The sequence below is a fragment of the Esox lucius genome, chromosome 2 (genome assembly GCF_011004845.1).
Source record: "Esox lucius isolate fEsoLuc1 chromosome 2, fEsoLuc1.pri, whole genome shotgun sequence".
In the NCBI taxonomy this organism is placed as follows: domain Eukaryota; kingdom Metazoa; phylum Chordata; class Actinopteri; order Esociformes; family Esocidae; genus Esox; species Esox lucius.
In genome coordinates, this window is record NC_047570.1 from 31,822,482 (window position 1) to 31,843,307 (window position 20,826).

General features: G+C 41.4%; 1 protein-coding gene across 1 annotated transcript in view; it reads left to right on the forward strand.

The window, feature by feature from the left end:
* LOC105013895 (zinc finger protein 609) overlaps window positions 1-20,826 on the forward strand; it is a 91,376-nt gene that overhangs the window by 12,388 nt on the left and 58,162 nt on the right. Inside the window, exon 2 of the mRNA XM_010875749.4 lies at window positions 11,416-12,293. Within this exon, the coding sequence (XP_010874051.4) occupies window positions 11,538-12,293 (756 nt within the window). The 5' untranslated portion in view covers window positions 11,416-11,537. The remainder of the gene's footprint in view (window positions 1-11,415; window positions 12,294-20,826) is intronic.

Genomic DNA, 20,826 nt, shown 5'->3' on the forward strand with positions numbered 1-20,826 from the left:
GGTGTTATTGTTATCAAGTCTCTATTTCACCCGGTTTATCTGTAGTGATTTACCATTGAAGTACTTAGTTAACATTGTTATATTAGTAAAAAAAAAGTTACCTGCTCATAGAAATGTCCCACACCACCTGCAGAAAACCACTGGTCTAAGGGAGATAACTGGCCATCTAAAATAGGTTTCTTATGCAGGAATCATGGTTGAACGGCGTGGGTGAGCCTGTTAATGGGGTTGCTCTTGTTTCTGCTGAGGTCTTCTTTGAGCGCAGGAAAAAAATCAATCTGGCAACTTGTCAGCCTCTGAAGAAGGGGCCTCCCTTTCACTACTGGCAATGTGAGAGTGTTAACCCGCCCCCCACAACCCACTGTATCAAGTGCTTGGAAGAGATCAGTGACACGAGAGCCACAGATAATTTATCTTCAGATCCATTAGCCAGAAGGCCTTTGCTTAATTTACTGAAACGTTTCCCCCCCTGGCCTGGAAGTGTGATCACAATATGCAATGACACAGCAAAGTTGAGTTCCAACCACACTTACTGCTGTAGTGGCAGAATTGGTCAAAACAGAAGCCTCTTAATGATTGTAATCAATAGGCTACATTTATGAGGTTGATGATTTGCTTGGCCAAGAGCCTGCTGGTCATGTGCAGCGTCCGAAATTAACATCCACCAAGCGCCAAAAGCGGGTAGATTTTAAGTTTGACGAGTAAATCTCAGAAGGCTATCCATCATACATAGCGGTGCTGGTAGGTTGTGATGCGCCGCTAAACAAAAAACAGACACACTATATTTTATGACATACTATATTTTTCTTATACCAAGTTTAGCGCATTTTCATTGCGTGCAGTTTACTATCGCACGAGCATCAGAGTTATCCAGCTAGTGAGTTCGATCTGAGAAAATTAACTGGCTGTGTCTGTGCACATGCGCGGTTGTGTTGAACTGTCAGAAAGTATCTGTCATATTAGTATAAGAAGGTAGCCATCATCTCAGCGACAACCCAAGATAAGAAGCTACATAGCTAACTGTAACAACTCGATAGCTACAATGGATTAGCGTCTTTCAGGCAACATTAGAGATTTGGCAGCAACAACAAGACCTCCGGTTTTTGTATTTTGCCTTCAAAATAAGTCTGGGGTGAACCGCTATATACATTCGGCAGCAACAATAATACTTCAGATTTTTGTATTTTGCATTCACAGTAAAAGTCTATGTATAGTGTGTTGTGTACATTTTCTAAGGAAAAACTGTGGTCAAATATAAATAAAACATATTACTATTTAAATAATGGATTATATAAGGTAAAGCATATTATAAGGTGGTGCAAACTGACAAATGGTTAGTGCTTAAGTATATTAATGTAGAGAACCTTTCTAATATAAAAAAAACAGACTTATATTGTGTTATAGATGTGGGAGGCGATTCATGAACTGTTTCTGAGAATGATTAATTGAGGGGGTGTACTTAGGGAATTACTATGGATGGATGTTAAGAAAGTATTATCAAATAATGTTCAGATAGTTGAAAAGGAAGAGAGACTGGTGTAAAGGGATAATGTTATTACAACACAACATTTTTTGTGAGAAATGGAGATTCAAGAGGCTGGCTACAGTATGATGCTGAGGCTGTGGTGACGAGTTGTTGTGTGTGTGCCCAGTATGGTAAAGATAAAAGCAGAAACAACTAATTTGTCATTGGGAAATAAAATGTTTTGTATTCCACATAATACCAAATGTCAATGAATGTACTGAAATTGATGTGATTACAAAAAGACGATTTGTTTTAGCCGGTAATGATTATGCCTGGCTGGTGGATTTTTTTCCCCCATCTACCAGTCCTCTTGGGAGGTGAGCCAAAAAGTTTATTTCGGACGCTGGCTGAGGGCCTACCGTTATACTGTTTTTAACCACTTTTGTTTGATTGCCTTTTGGTTTGAGTATGCCTCTAAAGACAGAATTGCTTGATAATGTTCAGTGGTATCTGGATTCAGTTAATTTTTCTACAGTCTCAAAACCGACAATAGAAAATAACCTGCTACTTTTCATAAAATCGCGAAAGAAACAGATTTTGCCGTGCCTGTGTATATCGACTAGATAACAACTTGTACTGGGAATAGCCTACATGAAGTGTTTTCACTGCTTAGGTTTCAAACTGCTCTTCACAACAGTCTGAGCATGGGGGATGTTTTCAAACCTCTGTAGACACTTCAGAGACTAAGATAAGGTGTCTGGTTACATGCCTCACCATAATCTAATCAAAGGTCTCAATCAGCTTGAGATGTGGCAGCTGAGCATTGCTCTTGTCACAGAAACCAAAACCCAGCAGTCTCTCCTCTCTCCGTGGAAGGTGTTTGACACCACTGAAACGGGGCTTTCCGGCTTACACGCAACTGTGAGACTATATCACAGTGGCAACATCGCAGCGGCTACTGGCCGTGTTGTGTAGCAGTTGTTGCCTTGTGGACACATTAACCAGGACTGGACATACCAGGGTCTTTAATGAGCTCTGTTATGTGCCACAGGAAATTGAGGTCCCACAGTGAATTGGGAGCTAGTGCTCCCCAGGTTGACATTTGCCGAGATGGAAGCCGGCTAACCCGCAGGCTCCTGATTCCATCACCTGGAGCGGCCAGTGCATTTCTATTTTGGTAACCAGCTCAAGCACACAATCCAATTACATGGAGGTTACTGTGTAGCTCTCTGGACGGGGACCTGTCTTTTACCAGCAGGCAGAGAAAAATTGCTCCTGTGCCAGACTCTACACTATTGAGGCTGTTATAGGGTTATTACTCTGCCGCAGTAAATTATTGGGCAGCTCTTGGCAGGTGCCACAAAATATATTTTTAATCTGCCGACGACTATGTCAGCTTTCTCTGTATCATACCCATGTGACTTTTTGCACGCTTGTGTTGTGGTATTTTTATTTTTTTTCTACACCACCCTCGCAAAGCAATATGTTGCTGAGAAACTCCTGGAACTGTGCACTGAAGCAGGAGATGGTCTTCAGCTCACTCCGGTGCAGAAACGGCTAGGTACTTTTCGACATAGGATTGATTTCAATAGGACGGGGTTAGGTGAGGGTTCTATTAGTCGCAGTTTATCCATGACTGATTTCCCTAGACTACTTGTTCTAGTTTAGAGTTTATGCAGACATTGTCCACCCTAATTTTAACCGTACCTCTTCAGAATAATTGGCACCCTATGTAAATATGAACAGAATAGTCAGATTTTTTAAATTGATGTTTATCCGATTGTTTACACACACAAGAAAATATCAATCTGACCGAATTGAGTGAAACTGTTCAAAGAAAAGATAATTGTCATCAAGAAATCATTTTTTTCCAAAAACATTATCAAAATAAAACTTATGAACAAAATAACTGATGTATATATTTCATTTTAAGATTTTACATTTCAAGGTACCTCTGAGGCTTCGGTTACTTGTGGTAATCCATGTCATCCTGTTTCATTGGGATATAAATATGAGGTGACACAGAAAACGACCTTGTTCCTCCATCAACATGGGTAAGGCCAGAGAACACACAAATTACATTTTATAATGTCTATAAAAAGAAGCCGGAAAATACCCATATCCACAATTTGGGAAGTAATTAAGAAATGTAAAACAACTGGATCTGCGATAAACCTGCTTGAAAGAGGACGCATGTATAAATTGGTTACATATTGGGATCACCAAGTCTCCAAAACTTCAGTTAGATGCCGCTTCAATGTCAACAAATTCTTTGGAAGAATTTTCTGAAGAAAATTTCTGCTGCTACCATATAACAATAGGGTGAGCTGAAATGGAGTCCACAAGCAAGGAACAAGGACTCTGAAAGATCTGGAGTGTTTCTGTATGGAGGAATGGTCTCAAATCCCTTCCTATTTCTTCTCCCATCTCTTTGAATACTTGTTATTGTATCAAATAATTATTTCACAATAAATCTGATTTTTCTTTGAGCAATTCTCACCCAATGTAAAGGTAAGAATCGTATTATAGTTTTGAATGTAAGATCAAACTAATATACAACAATGACATGTTTGGCCTTTTCACAATGCATTGTTCTAAGACCTGGGGTATTTTAGCCCCAGGCTTAGACTGGCACAGTGTTAGGTTAGCCTGTGTTCACACAAGTTTGTTAACCCTAGGCTAAGGTTTAACCCTAGGCTAAAGATTCACACGTGTAGTCTTATGCCCTGGGCAAACCAACAAATGCATCACAATACCATTTTACATTCTATGATAAGCTACAAATGTAATGTTCTCTCTGGCATGTGAATAATGTTGGAGAACGTCACTGACACGCGATCATGCTTTGACCACCTTGTTAAAAATATGCATAAAAAGGGAAAAATGTTAGTCAACCTTCATTCTTTTGACATATTTTCTAGATTTACGTCCAAAGCAAGCTGCAATAACTACTTCGCTAAATAAATAAAATGTAGCTGTTAGTAATGGTGCGCATCAAGAGCCTATGTAAATTATGTAGAAGGGCTGGTTTTGTGATTAGATGGTAAACATTTTACGCTGGTTCTTTAGTCTCTGTTTCTAACCCTAGAAAGTCGGTGCTAACCCTGCTCCAGAGCAGGGCCAGCTAGCCCTAGGCTAAGGGTGGTGCCAGCCCACTTCAAAATATTCAAGTGTGAACGCTTGCTTAGCCCCGGGCTTAGGAGGCTCTTAGCCCAAAGCTAAGGTGCAGTGTGAACACCTATTGTCGTAGCCTATTTTTTCATATTTACCATAGTTGTCATTAATTCTGGATGACACTGTATATCCAGAAACTTGCCTTATCGTGCCATTTAATTATGGGTAGCTCTTGGAAAGACACGTTTCTGTAAGGAGGTGTTTATCTTTGGATAGGCCAGATAGAATCACAACCCTGACACGGGTGTCTGTGATGGATTGCTGTAGGAAACCGGAGCTCTAGGGGGAAAAAAAGGACAAGCACAGGGGGAGGTACATAGCCTCCCACTTTCGGTCAACAGGCTGCTCGCTGGGACGTTTCCTCAATGGGATTTTTTCAAAAGGCTAGCTCTGCAAATCTTGTGAAGGGCAGTACAGTAGGTCAACCGCAGATAGAGTTACAACCCCTCTTTTGTCAAGGTGTCGGATGAATTAGAAACCGCTGTTTACCCGGCCAAACAGTGGCAAGCCCCCCACCCACCCCCCCGCCCCCCGAATGCCGAACCCCTGACACAGACTGCCCTTCCTTTAGTGAGCCATCTCAAACTGATGCACAATGTAAGCCTATCAGATGGTGGTTTTACCCGTCTTCCTGTTTGGCGGGTGACTGGGTGGTGTGAATTTGCCCTTTCTGGGACACAGTGACTTGTGGGGGATGTCATGAAAGGTTTGGGATGCTTTTCTTAACGACAGCTGAATGTGAACAGCCCCTGCTCCCTTTTGTCCTCCTCCTGCATTAGGTCAGCGGGGATGAGCCTGTTAGAGAAATTGCGTCAATGGCAGAACAATTGATGTCAGGGCAGCTCGAGCAGACAATGTGAGTGTGTCTGCAATCATTGGGAAAAGTGGCAATATTAGATAAATCCTCTTTGTCACTCAAGGTCTTTTTAATCAGACAGAAGATCCACAGGGCTGTGTCTGCAAGCAGAGGAAAATACGCAATTGATTTTAGGACAGCCAATGCCATCTACCTTTGCGGCGTGCACCAGCCAAGCACTTTCCGTCACCAATATGATTCTGAGAGCAGTATTTCACCGCAGTGACCTCCTTACAAATAGTACACTGAGATCATTCTAATTTGACATTATAAATTACATCGTAGTGACTGAGAAATTACAAAATGATCGGCTCTGAGGACAATTGTCCACAAAGCGGTTGGCGTGTTTGGCTGCTGCCCCTATTGTCTATGCTGTTCTGCTGTGTGTTTTTGTCTGACTGTGTTTGCCGCACAAAGGGAATCATCAGAAATCATCCTTTTTTTTTGCCGTATTGATCTCATCTCCCCGGCTGCCCCTCTGAAGCGTCTTTTGTTCCTGGTCTATTTGCCTCATGCACGTTTCGTGTCACACAGGGAGGCTAGCAGTGCAGATGTGAGTGTTAATTATTTACTTGTGTGTATTGGAGGGATAAGGGGGGCTGCATGGGGCTACAATGCATTGACAGTAAGCAGGGCATTCCACATTGCTCCTGATTAACCCGGACCAATGTTTAAAGGGGTAGTTCAACCTAGATTAATATTTGGGCGAAATTCTGCTTACCCTGAGTTGTTCATGAAGGGCCATGGAGTCATTTCTCGCAACAAGCCAATATTATTACTGGAATTACCATTATTACCATCATCAAAATTCATGAATTTAATCTGCATCCCTTGCCACGCAAGCTGCTTTGCAAGCGGAAATAATCTTTAAAAAAAACGCGTGTGAGCAGAATTTCACCGATATATGAATCTAGGTCGAACTCTATGCTCTATGTATGGAGCAGGAATTAAAAACTGAAAATGATCATCCCATATCACCTTTTTTGGACTTATCGTAGACATTGTTTTGGATAACCTACTGAGCGCTACTCAGAATAATGTGCTAGTATTTCATTATTTTTAAATAAAATCCAGTCTCAATTACTTAATAAATAAAGGTCAGTAAATACTAGCAGTTTTAAGGGTGATATGTACAAATATCTGTGGCACTCAATATTATCAACTTGTTTTTCTATTAACATTCAATTTATCTTCATATGGATTTTTGTCCATGTCACTCTGCTTTTCTCTGGGGCATGTGGGGAGATGGTAGACTAAATTATTGTTATTTACAGCTTCTGAAAGGGCAGATGTGCCAATAGGCAGGCTAAAGCTTGCTCCTTGTGGAGGTTTTATTGGAGTCTGTCGAAAGTGACCACCTGTTTGTGGTAGAGGGAATTATTGGCTGTGGGAACTAAGCAGGCATGTGCCGAACAGCATCATGTCTCTTTGGTAAGATCAAGATTATGGATAATTAAAAATGGTAGCAATAATCTGTTATAGGTCAACAAGAGCTTAATTTCCTTCTCTCGCTCTGAATTGCAATTGCAAACATCATCACCGCTGGTGCAATCGACTGGATTTAATAAACAATAGAAAACAGGGCCCTAGACCTAGACTATACTGTCTGCCAACTTTGTCACAATGTGTGTAAGGCAGTGATTTAAGTGTCTTTGGTAGTTGAAAGCCATATATGCATACACTGGTAAGGCGTGTATTTTCTTTTTAAGCCATAAGGAATGAGGTGTGGTATATGTCCTCTACAACTGCCTGGCTGTGTCTTGGTACAGCACCTACCTGTAGTCTAGTGGCAATACACCACAAGCCCCCTGAGATGACTTACTGCCGATATGAACCGGTTCCCAAACCTATTAGAACAGGTAAAAGTTAGGTGATTTCATTCCCGTGTCCTGCAATGTCATACCACCGTGTTTAGCAAATCGGCATTAAGAATTTTAATCACCTTATTATTTTCTATATTCCTGTCATGGTACATGCACTAGTTTGGTGTGTGTAATATTTACTTTTATAGTGTCTCTGTTTGCTACTTAAATTGCTTCTATGGCTTTCTAACCTCCTCTGCTTCCAACATCTTAACCTGACTCATCGGATTACAGATACTTTTGAAATAAATGTATTACTTCTTGGATTATATCAATTGAAAATGAATTGTCGCGCACAATAATTGACACAGTGATTTGATTACATTTATTGAAAAAAAAAATGTCATTAGCTATTTGGATCCAAGTAACGTGTGTGGGTGTGGTCATATGTGCAAAGGTTGGTGTGTATTACCCAATAAGTGACTAATTAAGTGCTAGTTGAATTTTCTTCGGTTTTGGGTGATAAAAACAGTACTTTTTGTCTGAACATTATGGTATTTATCAAGATATTTGAGGAGGAAAGGTGTGTCAGGAAGCCCACTGCCAAAGGATGATTTGCATTTGGTGCAGCTACCTCAACTCCATACAGGTAGGCAATGTGATTCTGCTTGCTCTGGATCTCAGAAAAAATATACATTTTGTTATAATTGGTTGCTGACGACATTAGACTTTAGGCTAAGAGTGCAGGTGTAAATCAGTTTAGTTCAGTAATTTGCATTTTGAAAATCTTTGGCTGGTGGCCCTAATACTCACAGGTTATGGTGGTGCGGGTATAACTTATTTGATGGCGGGTGTTCACAACTGCAAATGTGCATTTGCATGCCTGGGGTTTCTGCATCATTTTGAAAATGTGTTTGTGGAGTGAAGCATCAGACTACTGTAAATTTGGTGTATGTGTGAAAATCTACAGATATCTTGATTTTCCTATAAAAAAAAAAATCTGTATCCTTTTTGAGAAATTTCTGTTTCTTTTGCAACAATGTTTTGAAGCTTAAAAACTAATAAAACGCAAATAACATAGTCTAACATATCCTTAGATTTTGGGTCACGTTCAGATAGAAAGTCAGATTCTGGAAGATTGTGTTATTGGATATATTGGAATCACTGCATAGCTGACAGACCGTTTGTGTGTAATGTAGAGATGTAGCCCAGTCATATAGACTGATAAATCAATGGTTTAGAAACCCTTTTTTTTTTTTTAATGGCCAGTTATGTCAACTCTAACATTGATTGGTCCTCCAAAAAGTGTTCAATTGGTTATATTCCTATTTGTCTTCTAATGCATTTTAACATGAAAGTAATCTAAGTAATAAAGTAATCAGATTGTTATTGAATTTGAGTATTCCAAAAGTCAATTATTACAAATGTGGGCAGGTAACTTGTAACTGTAACGGATTACATTTAAAAAGTAATCTACCCAAAACTGGGTACTGAGCTTTAGCCAGCATATTTGCCCAAAATGCTTAAAATGCTAAGTAATGTTGTCTTTTAAATGCTAATACTGTTAATTTGGCCCACTTTTCAGGTGTAAAATGCTAAAACGGTTGTTCACCTACTGGAAGGCCCCAAAACATTTGAGGCACAGTATTTGGTCACTAAATGCAAAACATTACACTCCAAAACAGTAATAATGCTGATTTAGCTGATAAAATCTTGCGCACATTCGGCCCCCAATGCCACAGGAAGAAAAGTGACCGGTTGTCATCTTTGTAGATTATTTTAATTAAATATTTAATTAGGTCATTGTTAAGCTCAAACCACCTAAACAAGCCTAACTACTTGTATAAAACATTCGGTAGACCAATAAAATATATTTTATTGACAACCCCAAACGCATCAATAGTACCCAGGTGTGGTTAAGGTGACAGCAGATAGTTCTTCACAAACAGGGTAATGAAAGGTGTCGTCGAGTCAGCATATTTGGCCTTATCTGTGTATGTTGCAATGGATTGCTGGACCCTCGTCTTGTCTGTGGACTGTGGTTTCGGCTGTCCTTTGCCATAATTCAAGGGCTGCGTTGATCCAGCGCGGTCAATGTTCCCTTGCCAGATCACGCCTATGTAAACCCAGCGTGGGTGACTGAGGACCGGTTAATCTTCGTCCGTGAGCGGTGACACTATCGGCAGTCCTCTTGGGTAAGAGCCAGTCACTCAGAACGGTGATGGGCCTTCCGTTGCCCGTCAATCAGGATTTAAATTTTTCAGGGTTGCCATGGTGACTGTGGAAGACGTCTGTGAAGACTGATTCCCCTGCAACACTATTCAGCGCTGGCCCGTGCCTTTAAAGTATTGCTTTGAGCATTTGTTTTTAGACTGGCGTCCTGTCGCTGACATCATCACAGCGCTCTTAGAGATGCCCATATATTGGAAGCTGACTAATTATTGTCGGACGTAAATGTGACAACGTTATATTGATGGCGAACTTGATCCGTACCGAATATTAGCTTACTTTGACAATGTAATTTAACTAAAGTATGCCTTTATCTTGCCATTAAAGACGTCAGAAGTATGACCGGTCTGGAATGGAGCTAGGATCGAGCTGTCTATGTGGCCAGACAGAAGGCGGCTTGTACCTTTTTATGTAAAGAACACGTGGGTCTCACCAACTTTCTTGTCATGTCCCAGTCACAACGCTAGCTACATGGCTTGCTAACACTGCTGGTACAATCAGAAAGTCGGATGGGTCAACACGTGTGAGGACATACTCACCTGACGACCTCCATTAGCTCTGTAGTCACCCAAGCGCCTTAGTGTTGACAGTGTGCGTTAAGACCAGGACATTCTTGCTGACTGTGCTTTCCAGTCTCGGTGCCAATTTGCATCAACCGTGGGGTTTCCCCATCCTCTTGTCAGCTAGCGGCACGTACATCATTCAAACCTAAACTGGGCAGGTCCACTTAGTGATACAAAAGACAGCTTTTGATCACCACCTCTGGACACTAAGGGCCACCTGGGAGCTAATGAGATGGCAGGCAATAGGCACTTCGCAGGCTCTGCTGGAATCTTCATGGTTTCCCCTCTGACATTCAAATTGGTTTGCACTAGTAGCTAATTCTGCCCTGGGTGTGAGCCCATTAAATCACACGTGTAGCCTAACCTGATATAATATGAACTCTTGTGGAAGTATGTATTTGTTCAAAGGAATATGTGTAACAAATTTAGGTTCTATAATAACTTGAGCCCCCTCGAGTTGGGCCTTAGTCGCGGCGTCCCATACTAACAGCGCCTGGGGTTCTAGCAGAGGGCAAAGCAAATTGTCTCAGCACGGCCTGTTGTGGGTATGTGACAGGGCTATCCTGTCTCCTTGCTGTAGGTCAGGCGCATGTGAGCTCAGTTGTGGCTGTTAACTCGAAACGTGTTCAGGGGGCACTGAGTGTTGGAGGGCATTTTTCATTTAGCAAATGCTTTTATCCAAACCCACAACCTTTGGCGTTGCACACGCCTTAGGCTATTCCCTGAGCCACATAAGGAGAAGACGCCTCAAACTACAGTGTTGAAATAAGGGCATAATCACAAATTGGACATCACCAAATGGGGAGGGAAACAAGAACAACTCCTCTCTGTGATATATGCGTATATGTGCGGCATTGAGTCAGGTATGAGCATTTATGACTACATACATGGCCTATAGGGATTCTTTACTGTAAAAACAAGGGACTCTTGTTTACTTTGAAGTGTTACAAGTCTTAGATGTGTTGCACAGTCAACATCAATTGTTCAGTGAAGCAAGTCTTGTTTTTAATGGTAAATCTGTATGATATTGGGATGTGAAATATTTTACTTTAAGCAGTCAACTTACAGTCAATGATGCACCGGCTTGTGTTATTAAGATGGCAGTTTTAATTGTGGCGCAATGTCCCATTTTTAGGGTTTGTCTGGGTTGTTTTATATAACCTAACTTGTGAAATTTTAAACATTATTTCCCCCCTTTATTTTGCAGTAGGCTGTCGCCTTCAAACTCTGGGAATTTGTCTTCTCAGCCGTTTCTGCTGCATGTCACTGATTGGCCGATGTCTTCTGTGCTGGATAGATTTAACCATTTTTCTCTTTTCCCCTCAGGGCAAAATGTGGGTAAATGGGATGGGGATACCTAGACCCTAAGGATTCTCTCAACCCAGTCACCCAGCAGTCTGAGAAGGTGGCGGACCTCATTGAGGCAAACCTGGGCCGTTGGCACTAAAATGTCCCTAAGTGGTGGCACTGCAGGCGGGAAAGGTGTGGACTCGAATGCGGTGGACACTTACGACAGCGGTGATGAGTGGGACATCGGTGTTGGAAATCTGATTATCGACCTTGACGCTGACTTAGAGAAGGACAAACTCGAGATGTCTGGAACCAAGGACGGGGGGGCGCTGACGGCTCCTCCCAGTGCTGTTGCCACTCTGCCTGACAACATACGATTCGTTAGTCCTGTTCCTGGCCCTCAAGGCAAGGAGAGCAAATCTAAATCCAAACGTAACAAGAACTCAAAAGACAATAGTGGCAAGGCCTCAGCTGGAGATGGCGCCAAGAAAGAAGCCCTGACGCGAACCCAAGGGGAACAAACAAACACTGCAGCTAGTTCGGGAGCCACTAGCAACAATTCCACTACTGGGAAAGGCATGGATAAGGGTGGCAAAGTCTCCCGAAACGTGCCTGGTGGGAAAAAGGACAAGGAGGGGGCAAGCGGGAAAAGTAAGAAAGAGAAAAATGAGGTAATGCCAGTTGTGGCAATAGCAGCCACTGAAAAGGAGGTGGTTTCTCAAGTTCAGGTGGCTTTGGGGGGTAACCGTGGGGCCAGCTTTGAGAATGCACAATCTACGGACTTGGTAGGGGCCGATCAATTAGGGAATATTGCACTTGAGTCTGGGATAGTCCCAGCGTTGACAATTAAAACTGAACCGGAGGAGCTGGACAATAGTGAATGCAGAACGTTAAAGAAGGTTAAAAATGAAAAGGTAAGAGTGCTGTTTCTCTTCAGTTTTCTGCTTTGGGATTTGCGCTGCATGAATACTATTTTGTTTGGAATGTTTGGGCTGAAAGTGAATCACTATGCAAGAGCATTTTCCAAACCCTTGCCAGCCTGTTCAGATGTCACTATAGTTGAGGGAATACAAAGTCTTTCATGGATATCGTTTTTTTATTTAGCTTTACTTTGACTTATTTGGAACGGCATTGTCTGGGCTATTCAGGGGGATTGAGCTGTGACATCTCTTTCCCATTCTTTTTTCATGTACATTTTCTTTCATGTTTCATGTCTGCTATGATTGGCAGTCAGGACAATTTGGTCACGTCTTTAGGTTACATTATGGAAAACCGTCTACTGCGTGCACAGGATTCAACTGGTGTGAAAAATCAACAAGACTGCATCTAGTAACTAAACATTGTTGTACCGTAGTGGTCAAGAGCATTATGCCAGTAAATTAAACTTTACTGTTTCTAATTCCCACTCTGACAAGGTGGGGGGAAAAATCTGTCTGTGTTTAAGGAAGTGAACCTTTTATTCTTCCCAGAATTTTTGCTGTAGATAAGAATGTGTTTTAGCCCACTTGGCTGGCAAAGTAACCAGGGGCAAAAAAACACAATATTCAGTGTACTTTTAAGAGCCATGTGTCATTGTCTGTTTTTTTATCTTTATAAATCATTGCATATTCTACAACACAGGATTCTTGTTTTTTCTCTCATAAATTGTATAGCCTAAAGGGAGGCTAGCTGATTGATGAAGGCAAATCTATTTCTCAATGTCTGTTATTCTTCGAGCGTAGATGGTCTAAGGCAAGTAGCATAAGTAAACAACAACGCTTAAGTAGTTGCTTAACTATTTGCACGTGCTTATCTTGTCCCCTCATTAAGCTGGCCTATCTGTGTTTCTGCCGTGTGCTCAGAAGCAGCCTTTTCATGCTCTCTGGGTACAAAAGACAGCAGTGCAGGGAGGTGCTTAGGACTGTTTTGTCTGTCGTCATGTTCCAGTCTTAATCCCACAAGCCCCAGCGATGCCTGTCTGAGTTGGGTGGGGGAGGGGCGCTAGAGCAGTCCTCGCTTTCCATTCTGCTCTGAAAGTGAAAAGGTCGGGAGGGCCTTTGAATTGACTTCTTACGTCCAAGTTTCCCACTGTCGGGAATGCAAAGCCGCAGAGTCTCCTGTGTTAACTCAGAGATGGAGGGAAATTCAAGGACAAATGGCTTAGCAATAAGAAAAGGCTGCCTTACGGAAAAGGACAGGGTCAGTAATTCTCTGACTCGAAAGGGTCTCTGGGAAAAGTTTGCTGATAGAAGTGATTCACTGAATTCATATTGGATTACCCATGGGAATTTGTTCCATACCACATTGTAGATTATTAAAATTAAATTTCCATTTTCTCCAGATATATATCTTATAATTACTAATAATATTTGTGAAATTATTTTACTTTTGTATGCTAGTATTATGTATTACGGTGACTGCTTAAGTGTTAGGCTCATTTGGGGTCCTTTTTGAAGCTTGTTGTTGACTAAGATGCTAGTGTGTGGATTGGGCTGCTAATAATGACAGCCTAGCAGTGTTTGCCTACTTTATAGTAGCTAGTTACTTGCTAAAATGTGTTTGCTTAGGACCGTTGTGTACTGACAACTTAAAATTAGTCATTTGCTGTGTTTTTTTGCTAGTTATTACTGGCTAAAAACATTAGCCGGGCCTGAATGAAGCATGTGTTGTTGCACAATTTGGTCGTAAGTATGCTTTTTAAAAGAAAGTGTAAGGGAAAAACGTGATTTCTACTGTTAATGGCCTGTTTATGTGGTTAATTATGTTAAAGCTGATGAATGAATCGGTTTTCCCTTTCTAGGGGAGTTTGACCGGGTATGCATCATCTTCAAAACTGCAATTCATGGCATGATTCCTGGCCAAATTGGCTGTGTTCAGGCTTTTTTTTAAAGGAACTTCACAGAAGAAATATGAAAAGCATTTAAGTTACTTTAGTTTTGCAGCATATGTTGATAACTAAGTCTGAAAATACTCCAGATACATTCAGTTCCGTGAGAAGAATATTCCAGGAATATGTAAGTCAAAAAAAGTACAAGGCTTTGAGTGAGATGTGTAATGGGTGTCTCCAAAGCACAGTAATTTCAATGCACTTTTAGGACTGAAAGAAGAATCTTCAAGGTGATTTAAAAAAAGAAATTTTCATCTCTCCTAGCTATCACTGTGATGTGAATTATTCAGCTCTCCTAGCTGATCTGTTGAGGATTTACAGCATGCACTCTTGTATAATTTTTGGAACACAACCCAGTATACTGTCATCGCACATTGACTTTCATTGTTTACACACCCCTAAAACAGCCACTCTGTATATCACATTCTGGATCAGGGGGCATAATTAGAAAGCTTTTTATATATTGTTTGGCATTCACAAGACAATTCAGAGAAATCGGTTGGTGGTCATCGAAAGGAGTCGACATGCATTCAGGTGTGTTTTCTTCCAGTTTTCTTCACAATAGACAGAACTTTTCTTCAGAAAAACTCAGGGAATGACAGCATGTAAGTTTGTAATGGTACATGAAATATTATGGTATACTTATATACGAAATAAAACAATAATAAAAAAAACTATTCCCGGACTGTTAACTATATCAGTAACATAAGTCAAGAAGAGATTTTGACAGCATGTGAAGTAATCCTCTACTAATAGATTGTTAGCAGTTTATAGCCTTTATTGTACGAGGCAAGTATGTGAATAGGAAAGTGTTCTGCTTTGCACAAATTTGACCGTTAAAACTGTATATGATTATGTTGTTTTTCATCCCCAAATGTAGTCTATTTTTTCCTCTTTTAATGATGAGTCACAAACACGCACGCTCTTATCATCTTTGATTGAGTGTGCAACTCAATCTGCTTGCACTGTGTCTTAGGACACAGCCACTAAAGCATTGGCTCTTGGTTCTGTAATAAATCCTCTCCGCTCCCTCAACTACAGCATGGCCCCCCCCATCCCCCCAGTCTCCCGCGCTCTTGCTCTTTCTCCCTGCTCTCATTATACAAGCCTGGAGGAGCCAGGCATTTGTCAGCTGCCTCGACGTGATGCTGGCCTTGACTAATGGAGCAGCTCTCATGGAAAATTACATTGGCAATGTCAGTTCTAAAGAAAACGGGCTGTGCTTGAGAGTGAAAGAGCACGGCCACCACTCAGTGTAGGTCTAGGCACTGATGTGCTGTTAGGGGAGAAAGGACTCTCATGAGAGCTCGCTTGATTTTCTTTTCTTGCCTGTGACTGACTGACTGGTGGTATTGTGTTACAGCTTTTTCCTTTCAACTAGTGCCATGGCTTTTAAGGACCCTAGAAAGGGATGAAGGGATGAAGGGATGATTTTTGCGATTTGAAAGGATTCTCAATTGCGTAGATGAGAGTAGGCTTACCTGTTCATGGTGATTGATGTAATTCCATCAAGAGACTTGGGGTCTACTCCGTGCTACCCACTGTTGTCCCATAGAGTTCCTGTGTGAAAACATAATGCGACACAACAAGCTGGGATTGGGTAACATCTTTCTATTTCCCCCAAACCGCTCAGCCAAATCCTACCACATGTGCGCTGGAATGTCTACTTGCTTGGTCCTGCTGAGGCACCCAGGGGCTCCGTTAGCTTTCTCAAAAACGTGTTTTTTTTTACCCTAGGTCATTATGAATCACTTACAGTAGTCATTATGTTAGTTTAGAATGTTAACTGCATATTATTGCCACGGTTGTATTTCAGTCAAACGCACAATATTGCCTAACCATAACCAATTATCTCTACTTTAAGAAGTCACAGGCAAGTGGCACATTTCGTTGTTTCCCAAAATGGAATGACACGCTTGTACGCTATCATGTTATATTTTACAGCACCATTAAATTTGTCTAAGTTACTGCACCGATATAATGGTTTTCCTAGATAAAGTGAGTGCTGGTGGAACACAGATTCCAAAGCCAGATTCCAAATAACTATAGATTTTGTTATTTTATGAAAGAAACATTTGCTTGTTGAACAGTTGCAATTTCCTATTAAGTAGGTCCCAAATCCTCAGTAGTCCCATGAAATCAATCAGCTTAATCTTATTAAGCTCCATACATCACACACACACTCACTCTCCTATTGTAAATGTATCGATTTCAACAACACTACCAAGTGATGTGATGAAGCCTTCTTTTCAACTGTTTTTGGCATCTGGTCATGTTCCTGAACTGTTCCCCTACTAATATGAAGCTGGATTGAACAATTACATTTCATTAGAAAAATCTACTCCTTTCCACCTGTTAATTACAGTCAGTTGTTCTGATACAAGACATGATGTAGTTGATCGATGACTGCCCTGTCCTATACTTTGACCTGTATTGTAAACCAGGTCTAAATTGTTCGACCTGATCTGGTCCAGCGGCAGGAAGATCTGGGCATTGTTGTCGCCTCAAGCGCGATTAATCTCCATCAGATGACTTGTAGTTTTTGTGTGAGTCCAGGAAATGAAGATCCCTCATTTATTTGCTGTGGATTGCCTGAGTGGAAGATTACCGCAACTTCCTTCAGAGAACAAACATTGCTGTTTCGTAATCTTGTTAAATGCCTTGAAGGCTACAAGGATAGTTCCCTAAGGATTAGAAATGTGTCAAGGTAGTTTTTATTTTGTTGAATTGATGGAGTTTTCTTTGCCCTGTGGTAACCATCCATGTGTGAATTTGCCTTGGTATCAGCAATTGGTTTCTTATTACTGAACAAGTTTTGTTGTTTTATAGTTTGTCTGCTGTAAGTCTGTGATATGATTAATTGTCATAGTGAAAATCCAGTGTAACAACTGAAAGAGCTTCAACTTTTTTGCACTGTACTTTTCCTTGCCTGTTTGCTGACTGTAATTACATTGATACATGCTTATTGTTAGTTGATTTGACAACCTACTGTTGAGAGAATCTGCGTGCGTGCGTGCGTGCGTGCGTGCGTGCGTGCGTGCGTGCGTGCGCGCGCAGGATAGGTGAAGGGAATCATATTGCCGCAGGGCTCTGGGCTGCTGTGATTCCTGTGGTGCTTCCTCTGCCTGTTTGAAACCATCGCCCTCAGGGAGCCTGTCTCTCCACTCCAGTAAAAACACTCCACACTAATTGTTTTCCACATGTCTGCCATTATCCTGTGTCTCCACGACAACGTAAAAGGCTTTGAGGTTACAAGCCGAGCACAAACACGGGGCTTTAGAAACGAGAGCTTGGGATGTAAGCACGAGGGAGTGGTAATGACTGCAAACCCACCGTCCACCTATTTCGAAGGCTTAGTTTTAGTTTATTACTTTAATTTGAATGACGCCAAATCTGTGTCCGCCTATTAAGAAGCCGTAACCTTGTCCTATTGCTCAGTGTAGTATGAGGCGCATAATCACCGATCCCTTAACTTTTGGTCCCCTTAATGGTGAAAAGAAGGATGGAGAAAGCTGATCTCTGATCAGTTTGGCTAGTTTTTTTCCTGTCAGATCCTGAACCATTTTAGAGGTTGCCTGAGGTTGCTGTTGAATTCAGCTTTTTAATGTGTTGCCTTTGTCCACATTTGAATAGGACACATTTCATTCATTATCCCATTGTTAGCTCAAAGCCCTTGCATGCAAGCTGTTAAATGCTTTTCTCTAGGCTCCTCTGTGTTTTTCAAGGAACTGTTGGGAAGTGTAAACACGTTCCTCTTTATGTTTGTAGGAATTGAGATCAGACAAGGATTCATAATCCTGAGGAAAACAACAATATTCCATTTACATCAATATTGGGCTAGATTAATTTGAGCATCTAGCCTTTACTGTGCATGATCTAGCCTTTACTGTGCATGATCTAGCCTTTACTGTGCATGATCTAGCCTTTACTGTGCATGATCTAGCCTTTACTGTGCATGATCTAGCCTTTACTGTGCATGATCTAGCCTTTACTGTGCATGATCTAGCCATTAGCATGTTTGCCGGCCATTAGCATGTTTGCCGGTCATTAGCATGTAAAAGGCATTACCTTTGGTGTGTGGTTCTGCTTTCCTTTCCAACTTTCCTTAGTCAGGAAAATGCTTGCTGTCCATGGCCACTATTACAGAAGGGATATGAGGCAACAGGATGAGGCAGAGAAATGACTGATTATACTCAACAAGTAAACAGGTCAAATCCCATTGATGCCTATTTTTCTGTAATTTCTCCACTTGGTTTAAGCTCTCTTTTTACAGTCATCCACTCAAACAGTTTGCATAACAATGGGTTATCTTTAGGCTGTGGGCGAGATGGCGTAAAGGATTCATTAACAATTGAGGCCGCAAATGTCACGGAACAATGCCTACCCTCAAGATGTTGTCTATATTTAGGCCAACTAGTTAATTGCAAAAACATTTGGAGTTTCATGTCAGCTAGCACAGTCCTTTTTTTGTGCTTTTGAAAGTGGTACTGGTGTAAGAATTTGCATTGCTGTCAAGATCCTCTGACCAAATTTTGCACACTGGCTTTAGTGCTGCAACGGTAAATTGAACATGGTGGACACATACCTTGCCCACCACGTATCACAGGCATTTTGCAATTATTCTTCACTTTAATAAGTCGCCTATACTGGAGAAATGGTTTTGACATGTTTGCTAATTTGGATTGTTATTAATGTGGATTGTTAATGGCTGTTAATAATGAGACTCGTATGAGTTTAAAGTGTAATTTAAAAATGTGTCACCAACTGTTCTGTTTATTATTATGACATCAATACAATTTTCAATATTTTCATGTTGTTGAAATGTACTTCCTCAATACAGGGCCCATGTGTCATGGTCTTTTTTTGTTGGGTTGTCTATACTTTGCTTTTAGTGTCATTGTTGTCATGGCTGGGATTAAAACAACACCAGGGCAGTGACTGTAGATGCAACCAAGAATACAGATTTTTTTGCTTTAGAAACCAGGTCCCTCCCCATCCCCCATGGCCCTACCCGTGGTCTCATCCAGTGAATGGAGGTGGAAAGGCTGCTGGCAGCTGAGGTTATAGTCATGTCGGACAGCATTCCAGGAAATTCTTGTCAAGAGTGACCCTTGGGTGGAATTATTTAATATTGAAACCCAGTGCTTGCTAGTCATTAACTGTCTGTAGACATTTAGCAGTCTCCGTGACCTGCGGAACCTCGTGGCTGGATTTGTGCCTTTTTGCTCCTTTCCAGAAGGCTGCTAAGAGCGGTAAAAGTGTTGCCTTCATACTCAACAGAAGAAGTTTGCCTCCAGCTAGGTTTACATTGAATAGCACCAACTCTCATGCCATAGTGAGCAGAAATGTGTTCCAAAAGACATACCCTTGCCTTAATCAGAGTTCAGGTGTGTAAAGCCTAGATACTGTTTGCCTTGTGTTCTCTGTTACCTTTTAACTTTCTCAATATTGTAACCTTTTTAGTTATGGGCATTTTCTAAAAGGTGGGAAAAACACTATTGGCAGTTTTCTTTTGTCGACAGAGTTATTTGGTTGTTTTTCATTTGCTCCTGAAGGGGATGCAATAAAATGTTGACTTCCACAAAGCTTGTTGAGAAGCCTGTCAACTGTGTTCCTCTATTGCGGAAATAAGGTGACTTTGGTAAGAGCAGCTGCGGTTCAGCCGGTGTGCCGTACAATATGCCACTATCAGTTTCCATTGTGATTGTTCTAGTTTTGAGTGTGAAAACTGATAGATACCATTTTATTCACTTTCGTGTAGAGGCTGAGCAACCCCGTGCCTTGCTGGGTGAGATTGTAGATTAATCTGTAGCGGAGTAAGCTGCATGGAAGTGTGGCATTAACAATGTAAGGCTTGTAGTTGTGAATTGATTTGCTTTCATATAGAGTTACTGAGTAAGCTTATTTTGTATTTAGCTCATGAATGCCCTCAAGTTTCTTCACTCATATGTATTCACATTGGCAAGCGTTTCCTCTGTACACCAAGCAACAGTATCCTCATTGAAAATTGATGGGCAGGTTGGATACAAGGTCCCGAAACACATTGGGCTAGTCCTACAAAACACGATCACAGATCTGCGAAACAAAGCCCTTTCATGCCTGTGTTTTTTTTTTCTTCCCTTCCCTCCCTCTGTCTCCTAAGCTTTGTACAAGGCTAGGCGTGTGTGGTGTCTGGATCAGTATGCTGTGCGGAAAGCAAAGTAGGGGGAAGGGAGAGAGGCTAGCTTGTGCTACTAATTCAGCTCATGAAAGCCTTATGCAGTGAGAGCAGCTGTCTTCCATTGTCAGCCAGCAAATTTCCAACGCGCCTCATTTCGCCTCTAAATGCGTGAGTAGCAGAAAAGCCAGGGTTTGGGGTGGGGGGGGGGGGGTGTAGGGTCGATGACGACGACAAATAAACAAACAACTTAAAGGAAAAAGGGGCGGGGCAAGAGTTTTGATGGTCTTTTTAAAATATATATATTCTAGTAATATATACCATTCATCTAAGTCCTACGCCAGCTTCACATGGGCATATGGGGAAGAAAAATGAGTGCCTTGGCATGAGGGGAACACGCGAGCTAGATGTTGAGGGATGGAGG